This window comes from Marmota monax, unplaced genomic scaffold (genome assembly GCF_021218885.2).
Source record: "Marmota monax isolate L192 unplaced genomic scaffold, Marmota_monax_Labrador192_F-V1.1 WCK01_AAM20220418_F8-fsc00019, whole genome shotgun sequence".
NCBI lineage: Eukaryota > Metazoa > Chordata > Mammalia > Rodentia > Sciuridae > Marmota > Marmota monax.
This window is the reverse complement of record NW_026695242.1, coordinates 10,198,703-10,216,533: the sequence shown is the minus strand read 5'-3', so window position 1 is coordinate 10,216,533 and position 17,831 is coordinate 10,198,703. Positions and strand designations below refer to the sequence as shown.

The window sequence follows — 17,831 nt, the reverse complement described above, 5'->3', positions numbered from 1 at the left end:
CACACACACACACACACACACAAAATCATTAAATTATTAAGAAGAGTCATTTCAAATTGTTGAATAAGAATACCACAGTCAAGCCAGGCACAGGGAGACATGCCTGTAATCGTAGCTACTTGGAAGGCTGAGGCAGGAGGATCAGAAGTTCAATTTAGCAAGGCCCTAAGTAACTCAGTGACACTCTGTCTCTAAATAAAATATAAAAAGAGGCTGGGGATGTGGCTCAGAGGTTAAGCACACTTGGGTTCAATTCCCAGTACCAAACAAACAAACAAAAAATCACAGTCAATAAGGACACTAATGTTTTACTATTTTAGCAAGAAAATATACATATACTTGGCAACTATCCATATGCTAACCCATGTGTTATCAGTGTTTTACCCATGTTCTTGTGACACTAGTTTAGCAAGTTGAAAAATCATTTTTGCTTATATTGTTGTTGATTTCCAGGTTAATTGAGATTGATTTATAAGTAGAAGCAGGATCCTGAATGATGGAAGCTAGTGTTTTTCAAAGCATGTTAATTTTGAATTTAGTTTCATCAGAGGCCTTGTCTTAGAAAATGAAATACATTCATGCGTTAACCACAGATGAAAGAGTCTGCAAGAATTCACAGCAAATGGCCATGATCCCTTTTTGTATCCTGATGCCAAATTCTTTTCCCAGGAATGTACAGCTGGGTCACTCTGTGTTTGCTTGTATACAACCTTCTGAGACAGTACCAATTTACCTTTTTATAGATAATGATGGCCACTGTGTTTTGTTTTTGCTACTTCATTTACAGTCCTACAAGTTATGTGCCAAGGAAAGAAAAAGGAAACAAAGTTGTTATGAAGAAAAAGGATATCTTAAATGACATAGAGGGATTTCATATTATATTATTTAGAGGATATTCTTCTACCTTTAGGGGAAAATTTAGATTCATTCATCCAACAAATATCCAGTGGCTATTTATGTGCCTGGTACTATTGAATGTGCTAAATTTAAAGCAGCAAGCATGCCAGACATGGCAGTACACACCTGTAATCCCTGGGAGACTGAGGCAGGAGTGGTGTAAGTTCAAGGTCAGCCTGGGCACCTCAGACAGACTCCATCTCAAAATAAAAAATTTCAAAGGGACTGTGAGTGTAGCTCAATGGCAGAGCACTTGCTTAGCATGCATGAGGAACCCCCGTGCAGCAAAAAAGGAAATTTTTAAAAAGCAGCCATAACACAGAAAAATTCGCTGCAATTATGGAGTTTTATCTAGTAAGGGACACAGACAATATTTTTTTTTCTTTTGTACGAGGGACTGAACACAGGGGCACTTAACCACTGAGCCACATCCCCAGACTCCCAACCCTTTTTTATTTTAAAGGGGGAATTTGTTTTTTTTTAATATTTATTTTTTAGTTGTAGTTGGACACAATACCTTTATTTTATTTATTTATTTTTATGTGGTGCTGAGGATCGAACCCAGGGCCTTACACGTGCTAGACAAGCACTCTACCACTGAGCCACGACCCCAACCTCCCCAGCCCTTTTACTATTTTATTTTGAGACAGAGTCTTGCTAAGTTTTTCAGGCCTCACTAAATTGCTGAGGCTGGCTCTGAACTTTTGATGCTCCTGCCTCAACCTATGAGTACAGGCGTGTGCCACTGTGCCCAACTAGGTAATAAAAATTTTGCAAATGATTATACAATTACAATTGTGATAAATGTTATAAAGAAGGCAGCAGTTAGCAGAGGGACCAAACCTGGTGTATAGGTTGGGAAGGTTTTCCTGAACCATGATATTAAAGCTGCAACATAAAAGATGAAAGTTAGCTCAGCAAAGTAAGGTGCAAGAAAAAGTGTTGTAGGCTGAGGGAATGGAAAATTTGAAGTCCTTGAGGCATCAAAGCAAATATTAAGTTTAAGGAATTGAAATGCAGCTAGAACATAAAGTGAGGAGGAAATTATTTGAGGTTAAGTCCAGAGATGTAGAGGCCAGATTCTGAGAGCCTCCTAAAAGAGGCGAAGAGGGTCCCTGACCCAGGAGAGTCAACATCACCTGGGACCTTTATGGAAAAGCATTGTAGACACACTTGGGTCTAACTGAGTCAGAATCTCTAGGGATGAGGCCAGCCGCCTTTGTTTTAACAAACTGCTGATAACTTGTTGATAGGGGCACAGGGGTTCACTGTACTAGTCTCTCTACTTTGTGTATGTTTAAAGTTTCCATAATATAATGTAAAAAAAAATTAGTATGTTTATGTGGTTGCAAAACTTTATGTAAATGGAATCAGAATGTCTATATTCTTTTGCTACTCTTTTCCTTAAGAAGTGCATGTAAATCTATTTATTATACTCATTTTCATTGCTCTATAGTATTTTACTATATGGCCAGATTATTATATTATTGATGTAAATTTGGGTTGCTTCTAATATTTTTCCTCATTGAATAATGATATACATTTTCTAATATATTCTCTGAATTTTCCCTGGTGCATGAGTGTGTCTAGGCATGGAATTGCTAGCAGAGTATGCATAACTTCAACTTCATAATAACATCAAATTGTTTTCCAAAGGCATTGTTTCAATTTACATTCCCAACAACATTGTATAAGCATTTTGGTTGTTCTACATCATTGCCAATATTGACATCACCAGATATTTTAAGTTTTGCCAAGGTAGTGGGTATGAAGTGTTATTGGTGAAACACCTGTGGTTTAAATGTTTATTTCCAGAGTTAGTAATAAGATTGTGAATTTTTTCATAGATTTATGGGCCATTCTAGATTCAGTTTCTATAAAGGGCTTGCTTAATCTTTGACCCATTTTCTACTTGTTCAAATATTCTTGATACCAATCATGTGACACATGTGTTATAAAAATATCCTCTCCTAGTTTGATTTTTTTGTTTTGTTTTGTTTTCTCTATGGTGTCTTTTGATATTAGTCGTTCTTAACTTTGGTATCGAATTAATTAGTTTTCCTTTTTATGTTTTTGGATTTTGTAGCTTGTGTCAATTTTAAGAAATTCTAATCTCAAAGTAGAAAAGATATACTCCTTGTATATTTTCTCCTAAAGGTTTTATAATTTGCTTTCCATGTCTTTTTTTAACCCACTTAAAGTTGATTTTTGTATATTTTGTAAAGCAGGTAAACCATTGTGGTTTTTGTTTGTTTGTTTCTGATTGGATAACCAATTTTTCCAACAGCGGCTTATGGAAAAGTACATCTTCTCCCCACTTTTCTCTAGTGCTGGTTCTATCATTCAGCAAAATTCCATGTACTTGTGGATATAGTCCTGGGCTTTCTGTTCTTTTCCTGCGGTTTATCATATTACAATAGGTTTTTCATAGTTCTTGATTTCCAATTTTTTTATTTTAAGAATTTTTGGTTCATTTTGATCTTTTTTCTACAAGTTTTAGAATCATCATGACAAATTTCACTAACATTTTTTAAATATAATAAGATTTATGGAATTGAATCTATAGATCAGTTTATAGGGGATTTTATATATTCAAAATATTGAGCTTTGGGGTGGGGTACCAGGGATTGAACCCAGGAGGGTTCGGCCACTGAGCCACATATCCAATTATTTTTTTTATTTTGAGATAGGTTCTCAATAAGTTGCTTTGGACCTTGTTAAATTGCTGAGGCTGGCCTTGAACTTGTGATCTTCTTGCCTCAGCCTTTGGAGCCTCTGGGATTACGTGTGTGCCATTGCACCCAGCTAAAATATTGAGCTTTAATATTCAAGAGCAAGGTATATTTTTCCATTGCTTGAATATCTTTTAATAAAGATTTATAATTGTTTCTTAGAGTCTTATAAATCTTGAGTTAGCTTTATGCATAGATACCTAATATAAACGGTACCTTTTTAAAAATTATATTCTATTTTTGTTACATATAGAAATGTAGTTGACTTTATAATCTTCATGAAATAATTCTTCTTTAGGAAATTTTTATTCAACAACTGCTAAATTCATGAAAATTGATCATAGATTTTTTGAGTATTCTTCCTGTCCAATCCTCTCTTGAACTTCATTCTTTTCCTTTTTTCAGTTGGCTAAGCCCTCAAGTACAATGTTGAACAGAAATGCTGATGCTAGGTGCTCCAGGCTTATTTTTAATCTTAACAAGAATACTTTCCATTTTTCAATATTACATAGGATTTTGTTATAAATCCTTTTGTATAGGAAGAATTTTTTTAAATAATGAATGGAAATGGAATTTTATTAAACACTGAATTTATTAAGATTGTTATTTTTTCTTTGTTAATTTGGTACAGAATGTTAGTTTTACAATGTTAAATGAAACTTGAAATCTCGAGAGAAACACAAATTGGTCATAATTGATTATCTTTTTTTATATTTCTAGATCTGGTTTGCTAATATTTTAACTTTTACATTTTTGTATGAAATTGACCTCAATTTTCTTATTCATACTTTTGTCAGAAAAGAATTGCTACAAAAGCAGCAAATATCACTCAAAGAGTGATATTTAATCAGTGTAATTGGTACAGCCCTTGAGTGTGCCTGTGGTTTTCTTCATTATGATTGGTTAGGGTATCCATTCTGAAGCAGCTGTTAATCTTTTTGAGTATCACTTCTGTCTCTGCAGAATTGCAAAGGAATTCTGACATTTAAAGTTTGGGTAGAGGAAGAAATCCCTCTGAAAGGAAGTTGGAAAGGTACATCCTAAATGGAAGGAGAAAAATGGGGCTTATTAAAAAAAAAAGTTGCTTCAGAATGGAATAAGTAGTCAACTACACTGAATACTAATTAGAAGTCAAGTGAGATGAAAACTGGAAGGTATCATTTGGTTTAATAATATGGAGGCCACCAATGGCCTCGGTAAGAGCAGTTTTGAGAGGATTATAGGTACAGAAGGCAAATTAGAAGTGATTTAACTATGAAAAGGGCACCATATCAAAATGGTAGACTGAGCTCATGGGTCTATCTTACATTCCAGCACCCCAAAATGTAACTGGAACACAACATAGAATACCATCTGTAAGTGCAAAATTTTTAGAAATTTCCCACAGTCAGAAATTCCAAATGGAGGGCTGGGTTGTAGCTCAGTGATAGAGTGCTTGCCCAGTATGTGTGAGGCACTAGGTTTGATTCTTAGCCCCTCATATAAATAAATAAAAATGAAGGTCCATCAACAACTAAAAAAATATTAAAAAGAAAAGAAGTTTTATATGGAGGGACAGATACAAATTTTGTGAGCCTTTAAGCTTATAAAAATTGGGAGGTCCCCTGTAAGATAAACAAAGCCAAATCATGAATGCAAAATCAAGCCTAGGGCCTAGGAAGGGAGCCATGTCAATGAGAAACCTAGTTTTATTGGTTTTATACTAAATTTACCTCTAAGCACAAGGAATCTGATTGACAAGGAAAACCAAAATCCAAATCATATCCCAGAAAAAAAGTACTGTGGAGCTGACAACTCTTCTGGGTGTTCTCTAGGCTCAGAGGCATGAGACAGAATAAGCAGGAGAGGGCCCAGGGCAGTCAGGGTGATTAATCTGGGAATTACAGTCAGAGCAGCTGTGCAGGTCAGTGCCTCCCTCTTCCCTTGTTTAGGCTGAACAACAAGCACAGCCCGAAACACGGAAGCCAGAGCAGCAAATGTGTTCTGAAAAGACAGGGCAGTGTCCCAGATAGCTAACAATAGCCAGGAAGTCAGAGGAGCTACTGGTACACAATGTTCGCCTACCTAAAATCATGGTCTGCCTCTCCCCAACAATCACCAGCAACCACTCCTATAATCAGAGCCAACATCCCCTAACATGCAAGGTTTTCCAACAGGTAGGGGAAATCAACACGGTGAAAGGCTCCCAATTGAGCAAATAGAAGAATTTATTCTTGAAAGAAAAATTTAGAGTAGCAAGCAGAAGAAAGGAAGAAGTTATACTTTAAACTATGTAATATGGAAAGTCAGGCATGGTGGCACACACCAATAATCCCAAAGTCTCCAAATGCTGAAGCAGGAAGATTGCATGTTCAAAGTCAGCCTCAGCAAGTTAGTGACGCCTGAAGCGATTTAGCAAGACCCTGTGTCAAAACAAAATAAAATAAAAAGGGCTGGGTATGTGGTTTAGTGGTTAAGTGCCCCTGGGTTCAATCCCTGGTACAAAAAAAAAAAAGTAATATGTAAAGATTCAAATACATTGAATCAAAGACAACAAAACTGGAAAATTCATGTTCATTCATTCAATAACAATTCATCCAACACACTCTATGCATCACATACTCAGGAGTTCTTACAAATAAAGCAAAGTTCAGCACCATATTGCATTCTACTTGAGGTTAAAGAGAATAAATAATAAACAATAACTTTTTAAATTTTATTTTTATATTTATTTATTTATTTGGTACAGGGGATTCAACCAAGGGGTACTTAACCATTGAGCTGCATCCCCAGCCCATTTTTTATATTATATCTAGAGACAAGGTCTTGTTAAATTGCTTAGTGCCTCACTAAATTCCTGAGACTAACTTTGAACTTGCAATCCTTCCGCCTCAGCCTCCTGAGCTGCTGGGATTATAGGCATGCATGTGCCCAGCCATAAATAATAAATTAAATAAATAAATGAATTATGTAGTGATTTAGCAATAACTACAATGAGATGAAGGAAATGAAGAATTTCTAACCCTGTCCAAAGTAATTTCATCTTTTTCAATTTTTTTTAAATCTATTGATGGAAGAAATTCTTTTACTTTAAAAACAATTCTTTTTTTTTTAATTGGTTCTTTTAAGTTATACATCATGGTAGAATTTATTTTGATATAATTATACAAGCATGGAATATATCTTATTCTAGTTAGGACCCCATTTTTATGGATGTACATGATGGTAGGATTCACTATGGTATATTCATATAAGTACATAGAAAAATTATTTTGAATTCATTCCACTGTCTTTCCTTTTCCTATTCCCCCTCCCCTCCTTTCATTCCCCTTTGTCTATTCTACTAAACATCTATTCTTTCCTTCTCCCACTTTATTGTGGGTTAGCTTCTACATATCAGAGAAAACATTAGACCTTTGGTTTTTGAGGACTGGCTTATTTCACTTAGCATGATAGTCTCCAGGTCCATCCATTTACTTGCAAATTTACAATAGCTTAACTATTGTATATTGAGCTGCTATAAACATCAATATGACTGTGTCTCTGTGGTATGTGGATTTAAATCTTTTGGATACAAACCCAGGAATGGGATAGTTGGGTCAAATGGTGGTTCCATTCCTGGTTTTTTGAGGAGTCTTCATACTGCTTTCTATCCCATCAACAATGTATAAGTGTATCCTTTGCCCCGTATCCTTGCCAACATTTATTGTTACTTGTATCCTTTTTATTTTTAATATTTTTTTAGTTGCAGATGGACACAATATTTTATTTTATTTATTTATTTTTATGCACTGCTGAGGATTGAACCCAGTGCCTCTCACAAACTAGGCAAGCACTCTACCACTAAGTCACAACCCCAATTATTCTTGATAATTGCCATTCTGACTGGAGTGAGATGAAATCTCAGTGTAGTTTTAATTTTCATTTCTCTAATTGCTAGAGATGTTGAACATTTTTTATATGTTTGTTGACCATTTGTATTTCTTCTGAAGAATGTCTGTTCATTTTTCAAAAATTATTTTCACAGTCGGGCACGGTGGTGGTGGTGTATGCCTATAATCCCAGAGGCTGGGGAGGCTGAGGCAGGAGGATCATGAGTTCAAAGCCAGCCTCAGCAAAAGCAGGTGCTAAGCAACTCAATGAGACCCTGTCTCAAAATAGGGCTGGGGATGTGACTCAGTAATTGAGTGCTCCTGAGTTCAATCTTTGGTACCCCCTTCAAAAAAAATCACATTTATTCATTCTCTCTTGTTATATCTAAAATTGGCGATGTAGCAAGGTATGATCTTGACATCTTCATATAGATAACTTCTTATATATGCCTTTCTTAAGTTACCATCAGGTGGAAGAAGATTCCACTCAATAAATTTTAATAAAACTTAAAAAAAAACTATCTTCCTGCATACACCCTTATGTTCTATCCAGTAAAACACAGCCACTGGACATGAAAACTTAAGTTGTTTTTTTTTTTAACTTAATAGCAATCAAACAGGACATTCAAAAGGCCAAATTGAGTCACAAAATCCAACATAACTTTGGGTCTTGTTAGTCTTTGTGGTATTTATTGCCCAGAAAGGGACATTAAGAGAGAGACATTAAGGAAATAAACCTACAAATAAATATATGATTACAAATGACATAGTTTCTACAAAAGAAAAGAACAGGGTATGAGAAGAAAGAAGCATAGGTGGAAAAAGGACTTTGGAAGGGCTAGGTCAAGGTTGAAGTTGGACTCTGAGTAATTATTCTTTTAATGAGCATTATTCCTGGTGAGCCAGAATATCACATTCAAATTGCATTTAGAAGTTGTTAATGTGCTAAAACAATGAGTCATAATATTTATCCAAGTCATATTTTAGATGAAATAGTAATTTAACAGCAGAATGGTGATTTGCAGCCAAAAAGTCCAGTTAAATCTGACAAATGTGTTTCTTCGGTATCCTCCTTTCCCAGCTTGGTAGATAGCCAAATTAGCAGATCTGACCAGCTATACCAGTGCATCAAAGGTGGGTCCTTCTCTGTCATTTGGACCTGCCCTGTTTCCCAGAACATTGACTCATTTCTGCTGAGCCATGAATCACATCTGGCACCTGCTGCCATTCTGTAAGGGTCATTAGGACTTGGCTTTCTAAAAATGTGCCCTGGTAAGGACATTTCTATGAAAGCATGCCCTAAAATGGATAGACTTTGAGGAGAGTATGTTGTTCTCCTACCTCAAAATTCTTCAGGGTAGCAGGGTAGATTTAAGGCCCTTTCACCTGACCAGCATGTTATTTCTGAGCCACTCATGGTATTATAGACAGAGAGATGGCTACTACTTGTTCTTTGGGATTGTTTGAAGCCATCCTGGCCATTTGAGTAGGGATTAGATCACTTTTGATTGAGAGTTCCACAGTTTGAATCATTCCTCTTAACTCCTTCTGGCTAGCCAATTATTAATGGATGATTTCACTCTCATCTTGGTAAAGATGAGAAATCTGAAGAATTGAGATAATCCTGTAATATTTATAGAAATAAAGGATTTCTTTTTTTGAAATAGCTATTTATATTTGTTTCATCAAATGAATAGAGCTATATTGCTTAAAAATCAAATACTAAAGAACAGACTACTTTCAACTCTCTGCAGTTTCCTATGTATTTCCTGTTTGATTTCTGAATAATATACCAATGATTCTCAAAATTTTGATTCTCAGACAGACCCCCCTTTATAATCTTAAAAAATGATTGAGACTCAAAATAGGTTTTGTTTATAATTATTTACTGTATTAAAATTAAACTGAGAAATGTTTTAAATATTTATGCATGCATTCCCTGACCCCTCCCCACCCCCTGCCCCATTTTGTACTGGGGATTGAATGAATCCAGGGTGCTTTACCGCTGAGCTACATCCCAGCCCTTTTTATGTTTTGTTTTGAGACAGGGTCTTGCTAAGTTGCTTAGGGCCTCCCTAAATTACTGATCTTCCTGCTTTCTTCTCCCAATCTGGGATTATACCACACCAGCTATTCATTCATTTTTAAATAACAATAATAAACATGTTAATTTTACAAGGAATAGCTTTTCCAAAGCAAAAAGTTTTAGTGAGAAGAGTACTATTATTTTACAGTTTTTACAAAACTCTTTAGTTTCTAGTTTACCAGAAGATAGCTGGATTTTCACATATGCTTCTACATTCAGTTTATTGTAATGTGCTGTTTAGGTTGAAGTCAGTGCAATAAATCTAGTCATACACGGATATGTTTTGGAAATAGGAGGAGCATTTTAATAACCTTTCAGATCTTTGTGGCTATTGCTATTTAATACTACAACAAAATTCAACTAGCAGTAGTTTCCTGAAGGTTAGTTGCAATGTGAAATCTGAAACCATACCAATGAACTTTTGTCCTTTGCTATTCTAAAACCTATTGGTCTATTTTGACCTTTGAATAGATAACATTTGGTCATTTGGAAAATAAATAATGCAGATCTTCCAAAGGGTAAAACATTTTATTATATAATATCAAAAAATTTTTTTATTTCATCTAAATACTTTTGGATGAAATAAAAAGTCTTTAAGTATTGAAACCCTAAACTTACTCTGGGGGGATACAAATTTTCTAGTTTTTCCTGAAAGCTCAATTTTTCTATTTCCATTGGCAATGAATACTATCAGTTGTTTTTACTTGAAATGACAGGCTTACTTCCATTATTTTTGAGAAAATAAAAAATATTAAAAAGACATGTCAGGCTGGGGTTATGGCTCAGTGTTAGAGCACTTGCCTCACATGTGTGAGGCACTGGGTTCAATTCTCAGCACCACATATAAATAAATGAATAAAATAAAGGTCAATCAACAACTAAAAAAAAATTTAAAAAGACATGAATTCAAAGTTGATTTTTATTTTATTTTATTTTTTTCTATATAGGGAATTGAACCCAGGGGTGTGCTCAATCAATCAATGAGCCACATCACCAGCCCTTTTTTATATTCTTAATTTAGAGACAGGGTCTCACTAAGTTGCTTAGGGCCTCACTAAGTTGCTTAGGGCCTCACTAAGTTTCTGAGGCTGGATTTGAACTTGCCATCCTCCTGCTTCAGCCTTTCAAGCCACTGGGATTATAGGCATGCTCTACCATGCCCAGCTCAATATTGAAATTTAGTAAAAGTCATGATTTTTATTGCTTTTTCAATTTTTTCTTGAAACTGTATTTTTTTTTCTCTTACTATGAGCATGGTAGTGGATCCAAAAACCATCGACAGTTTTGTGACAGTGCTTTAATTTGTGTTGCTAATAAAGAATCAGCAGCTTTACCCACTGTGTCTTTTGTACTATCAGTGTAAATATCAACACAGTGAAAGGGCAAATAACCTAGTAAATTCTTGTTTTCACAGAAAGTGAACCACCATAAAATGCTTACACTGCTGTTGCTTACCATGCTAATGTAAGCTATTTTCTATTGATTTCCTGTTCTGTCAAGTAGGGGTTTAGTTCCCCAACATTAAACCAGCACCCTCATTTTATTTTTACATTTTTCAATATGATCATAACATACTGTTGTTTTTAAGAAATATTTAATTTTTATTTTATTGTTACCATATAAATATTGTTCACTACCAAGCCTAGTAAGATAAAATGAATATTTCTTTGCTTGCATGGTCATCTCTATGTCCTCAGGGGACTGATTCCAGGACTCCCCAGTGGATACCAAAATCTTCAGATACTCAAGTCCCTTATATAAAGCTATTTGTTTAATATTTGCATATCACATAATCTATGCACATCATCTAACATACCTCTTTTTTTTTTTGGGTGGGGGGGTGTTAGGGATTGAACCCAGGACCTCAAACATGCTGTGCAAGTGCTCTACCACTGAATTAAACCTCCAGACTTTCCCATCTCTAGATAACTTACAATACTTAATATAATGCAAATGATTTGTTAATAGTTTTTATACAGTAGGGAATTAGGGAAATTACAGGAAAAAAATCATACTCAGTACTGACAATTTTTTTTCCAAATAGTTTTGATCCACAATTGGTTGAATCTGAAGATGAGGAACCCACAGATATATAGGGCCAAATGTATTCTTTTTTATTTTGACCTAAAGTTGATTATTGTCTTGGTTCTTGGTGTCTATTTTTATGTGACTCAGTTCTGCGGTCCTATCACAAATTTGTCTCGGTTTTCCAGTCAATTTGTGAAAATTCAAAAAATTCTGTTCTGTGCAGTTAAGCCTAGGATGCTCCATCAGGCCCATTCCGCCCCCACCCCCCCCCCCCCCCCCCCCGAGAAATCCCTTCTGCAGGCCTTCTTCTCTTGCTCCAATATGGAACAGCTGCTTGTTCAGCCTGCAACTCAGCCTTCTTCCAGGGATATTCCCTAACTGCTCAGATGAAGGGAAGGAACCTGAGATGGTGGTTTAGAGCTCATTTTTCCAAATTTTGTAACTAACAGCCTTGGTTGTCGTCATTATCAATTTTGTTTTGTTCCCCTTTTTCTTGTCTGTTTTGTTTTTTCAGTCCTGGGAATTGAACCCAGGGAGCACTCTACACTGAGCTATATCTGTAGCCCTTTTCTTTTTTGGGGGGTGGGGGGGTAACCAGGGATTTAATTTAGGGGCACTCAACCGCTGAGGCACATCTCCAGCCCTATTTTGTATTTTATTTATAGAGACAGGATCTCTCTGAGTTGCTTAGGGCCTCACTAAATTGTTGAGGCTGGCTTTGAACTCGAGATCCTCCTGTCTCAGCCTCCCGAGTTGCTGAAATTACAGTTGTGTGCCACCGTGCCCAGTGCCCTTTTCATTCTTTAAATTTTGAGATAAGGTCTTGCTAAATTACTGAAGCTGGCTTGGAATTTGCCATCCTCCTGCCTCAGTCTCCTGAGTAGCTGGGATTACCAGTGTACACCACCACACTTGGTTCTGGGGTTCCTCCATATCTCCTTCCCTGTTGTTAGCAATCTCGTGTTTCCAAATCCCCAAACTCTCTGGAATTCTGCTGCACGAATTGGCTACGTCCTTCACTGCCCTCCCCAAGAAGGCTCTTGTTTTTCACATTTCTCAACTCTTCTGACTGCTCAACATGCTTTCCATCTTCCAAAAGTTTCTGAAGTTTCAGGTCTGCTGTTGTCTCCCCTTCCATTCTTTTTTGTCTTTGTGGTATTGTACCTTTAAAAAATATATCTTATTCTCATTTTAGAGGCGTTTTAGGAAGGGAGTAAAGATAACACATTCTCTCAATTTGTCATGTTTGATTTGACACCCAGTTTTTGTATTTGGAACTACGTGTTCTGAGGCTTTGTTCATTATAAGCTCCTTAGAGCTAGTGAGATTTGTGCTCTGGGAGATTTACAAACCCATCTCCTCAGCTGCCTTTATTGTGTACCACTGCCACAACAGAACTCAAAGACTGGAAGAGAATTTGATGAAGCAAATAACACACTCACAAAAAGGTGAAAAAAATTTAGAAAACATAACAATCATTGAAAATAGATGGTAACATGTAACTCTGAGTAGGAGGTGACATCTGAGCCAAGTTTTGGTGCATAAATTCTATTTGCAGTTGATGAAAGGCAGAGGAAAAGAATCTCAGAAAAACATGAGCAGTGACTTGAATATGGGGGTGACCATGACATATTTATGGAACAGTAGAGAACAGTTTGACTGTTAGAAAGTAGTTGAGTAGGTGGGTTTCCTTTAATGTGCTTTAGAATTTTACTTTATATAAATGGTGGGAGGGAAGAATTAAAGTACTGAGTAGTTAGATCTGAAATGACTGTGAAGACTAGTAAATACCAAGATTCTTTAATTTTTTACACTGATTATTTATAATATTCCTCCCCTTAATTGCTTTTTGTTACGTTGATTAATAATTATTTCAAAAAGTAAAAACAGTATAAAAGGGTACAAGGACACATCTTACTCCTATAAATCATCATCCACCTTGTGTTACCCCCACAGGCAGCTACTCTTAACTTTCATTTTATTCTATCCAGTTTTCTTTATGCAAATGCAAATGAGTTAATATCTTATTTCTTGCCTCCCTAAATCTGTTTCCTATGGCTGCCATGACAAATTTTCACAAATCGGATGACTTAAAACAACAGAAATTTATTCTCATACAGTTCTGAAGAATAGAAGTCTGAAATCAAAGTGTCATCAAGATTGGGTGTGGTGGCCTAAGCCTGTAATCCCAGCAACTCAGGGAGGCTGAGGCAGGAGGATTGAAAGTTCAAAGCAAGCCTCGGCAATTTAGTGAGCCCCTACGCAATTTAGTGAGACCCTGTCTCAAAATAAAAAAGAAAATGGGCTGGGGATGTAGCTCAGTGATAAAGCATCCCTGGATTAAATCCCTAATACCCCCCCCCAAAAAAAAGATGGGTGGGTCACCTGGGCTGTGTTCCATTTGAGACTCTGAGTAAAATCCTTCCTTGCCTCTCCCTGGTTTCTGGTAGTGGCTATCAGTCCTTGGTGCTCCTTGGCCACAACTGCATCACTCTCATCTCTACCTCTGTCATCACATGGGGTCTCCCATGTGTCTTTATTTTTACGTAGGATTTTCATTCTCTTATAAGAACCTCAGCCATATTGGATTAAGGCCCACCTTAACTTTATTACATCTGCAAAGACTTTTTAAAGACATTTTTTTCAAATAAGATCATATTCTCAAGTACAGGGGGTTAGGACTTCAACATATTTGGGGGGGTATATAATTCAATCCATAACTCTTCATTTCTCAAACAGAGCTAACACCCTATATCTACTATTTTGCAGCTTACAATTAAAATATAACTGTGTATCTTAGGATTCTTCCACATCAGTGATCTTATTCTCTTTTTAGATCGCAGCATGTTCCACTGTGTGGCTCTATTGTAGTTTATTGATCAGTTCCCTAATAATGGACACTTGGCTTGTTTACAATCTTTGACTATTTCAATGAGTAGCTTGTACATATATCATTTTGTGTGTGTGTGGAAGTCCATCTGTATGATAGATTCCAACAAGTGGGTTTGTTAGGTCCAAGAATAAATGTATGTGTGATTATGGCAGTATTTCCACATTCCTTTCATAGGTGTTATGCCATGTTACATTCCCACTAATGATGTATGAGAATGATCAAACCTTTAGACTTACCAATCTGTGATATGAGAAGTGACATTTCCATTGAACTTTAATGTTTATTTTTCTTATTATGCACCTCCACATCTTCAACATCATTTTATATTATTATTTTGTATAAACTTTTAGCCAGAAAACTTGGCCAGGTAGAAACTTGTATTATAGTATAACATCAGTTATATAGAATTATAATTAAATACCTTAACTTAGGTTATTTTCCAGAGTGGGCTCTCTCCTGGGGAAATATGACTCATCCTTCTTACTTTAGTGACTCAAGTAACAGAACAAATTAATTTTCAGTTAGGTCAGATACAATTTAACAGCAGGGATGAGTGTATACCACTTCACAAAGCTTATTATCTATTCAATGTTCTCTAAATAAGCTAAAGAAGTGTTTATTTAATGCCCACTATAGAAAGCTGAAAGGCACTTTTGGAGAAGTCAAGTTCCATATCAAACACCCTCGTCTTTCTACCCTACTCTCCTGCTCTTCCTAGTTGGCTGTACTTGCTTTCTGTCTTCTTGCAATTGTACCCCCCCCCCTTTTTTTTTAATTCCCGGTGCTAAGAATCACATCCAAGGCCTTGTACATGCCCAACCCTTTTTATTTTTTTATTTTGAGATAATTTAGTCTCCTAAATTGCCCAAGCTGCCCTAGAATTTGCTATCCTTGTGTTTCAGATTGCCAAGTGGCTAGGATTGCAGGCATGGGCCACTGTACCTAGCTTGTATCTCTTTTTGGTGGTGCTGGGGATTGAATTTGGGGCCTTGTGCATGCAAGGCAAGCACTCTACCAACTGAGCTATATTCCCAGCCCTTGTATCATTCTTAATAAGAGCAACTTTCCAATCTCATGAGTAAAGTGTCAATGTGATTTGAATACTGCCAACTCTCTCATTGTCACAATCAAATAACAGATTGTTTAATGTTCTGACTCTTAGTTTTTCACAGTTTTCTTCTTACGAAGTATCTAGAGCCATCTATATTATTGTCTTGTTTTTTTAGTTGTGTCCAAAGGCCATATTCCCTTACTTGCAGGTGGTACTGTGAAGGCAAGGAGCTTGAAAATTCTCCAGACATTCACATCGTCCAGGAAGGAAATCTGCATTCGCTAACCATTGCTGAAGCCTTTGAAGAGGACACAGGACGCTATTCCTGCTTCGCTTCCAACATCTATGGGACAGATTCAACTTCTGCTGAAATTTATATAGAAGGTAACGCAAAATACTCTTGAAGCTTAATGCATATATTTATAATAAATACATTTTTTTAATTTTTTCAGTTGTCAATTAACCTTTAATTTATTTATTTATTTGTATGTGTTGCTGAGAATTGAACCCAGTGCCTTACACATGCTAGGCAAGCACCCTACCAGTGAGCTACAACCCCAGCCCTAAGTAAACATTTATTGAGGGCTATTCTACCAAAAAAAAAAAAAAAGTAAACTTACATATTGATGAATGTATATTATGATGAGATACAGAAAACAAGTGAAATAAATATATAAAATATATAATATGGTAGGTATATGTAACTAGAAAAATAGCAAGAAAGATGGCTAGGAATTATATGTGTATGCGTGTGAGTGTGTGGGTGTGTGCGTGCGTGTGTGTGTGTGTGTGTGTGTGATTTTAGATAAGGTGGCAGTGAAGATTTCCCTAACCAAGTGACATTTGAATGGAGACCTAGGGAAGTGAGAAAGTGAGCCCCAAAGATAGTCAAGAGAAAACCACACAAGGAAAAGGAAGCAGCAAGTGCAGTGGCCCTGAGGTGAGAGTCTTAAGGTAGAGAGGAGCCAGCATGGCCAGGCTCCTCATGCCAAGGGAAAAAGTAATATGAGAACTACTAGGGAGCAGGAAGGTCACAAGGTGGAGACTAGTCTGGGCAAATTAAGGAGATTATGGCTCAAATATACACACACACACACACACACGTGTGTGTGTGTGTGTGTGTGTAGAATGTAGTTTGATGGTAGAGTGCTTACCTAGCATCTGTGAGGTCCTGAGTTTAATCCTTAACACCACAAAAAGAAGAGAAATGAAAGGAGAATTTGGGGCTGTGGTGTAGCTCAGTGGTAGAGCACTTTAGCACGTGTGAGGCCATGGTTTCAATTCCCAGTACCACCCAAAACAACACAAAACAAACAAACAAACAAAAAGTAATAGAAGATGAGGTCAAAAGTTCAAGATGGGGTTAAGGTAGAGGGAGGTAGATGAGCAGATCATACAAATCTTTGTACGTTGTTGCAAGGACTTTGGTTTTACTCTGAGGGAGATGGGAAATTCTGGAGGGTTTTAAGCAGAGAGATGGCATGACCTGATTTAGTTTTTAACAGAGTCACTCTTGCTTCTTGTTGAGAATATATTGCAGGGAGTCAAAAATAGAAGCATGGATACCAGTTGGGAACCTTGGAAAAGCATTTATCTCAGCAGAAAACTTAGATGATTAATTTTAGGAAAGAAATCAATCTATGTTACTCCTGTATCTACTAAGTTTTGTTCCTATTTTAAGTCATCCTCTGAGTTTTTTTCTGGGGACCATTCACCAGTACTTTTTCTACCTATTATACCTTAGGTACACCTTGGTTTTAGCACTTACATATTGTACTACTATGGCATAAATGTTTGTTTACCAACTAGATTGCAAGGCCAGGACTGTCTCATCTTCTTTACTTTTATCTCCAATACCTTACATAGTACCAAGTGCATAGTGAATATTTGATAAACATTTATTAAAGAAATACACTAGTAGGAATGTGTTATGTTTTTATCCTCAAATTCTCAGAGTATGATAAATACCTCCAGATTTAGCTCTGTTATATCTTCCTGGAATTCACTATCTTGAGAAGTAAATCCGGGATCAAGGCTGTGCTAACAGTGCTGAGATTGGATTGTTGGATTTTTTTTCTTTGTGGCAACTGGACTTCAAACACCCCCACTTCCAAAATGAAGTTTGACCTGCTAATATTAGGGCAGGACGGAAGAACATCCACCTACACCTACAATGTCTAGAATCCAATGTAATCCCTTCTTCTAGTCAATCTGTGTAGGCCAGAGCATGAGAATTTCTAACACCAAAGAATGGCTGCAAACCTTGACAGTCCAATGATATCAGGAGGTGTTT

The 17,831-nt window shown here is 36.4% G+C and overlaps 1 protein-coding gene across 2 annotated transcripts in view; it reads left to right on the top strand.

Moving 5' to 3' along the window:
• The window catches only part of Mypn (myopalladin), a 121,840-nt gene that overhangs the window by 36,765 nt on the left and 67,244 nt on the right, over positions 1 to 17,831 (top strand). For both annotated transcript variants that reach the window (XM_058577974.1, XM_046419722.2), the window contains one exon: positions 15,747 to 15,922. Coding sequence is in view for 1 of the 2 variants with exons in the window: in XM_046419722.2 (XP_046275678.1) it covers positions 15,747 to 15,922 (176 nt within the window). In the remaining variant the exon portion in view is untranslated. The remainder of the gene's footprint in view (positions 1 to 15,746; positions 15,923 to 17,831) is intronic.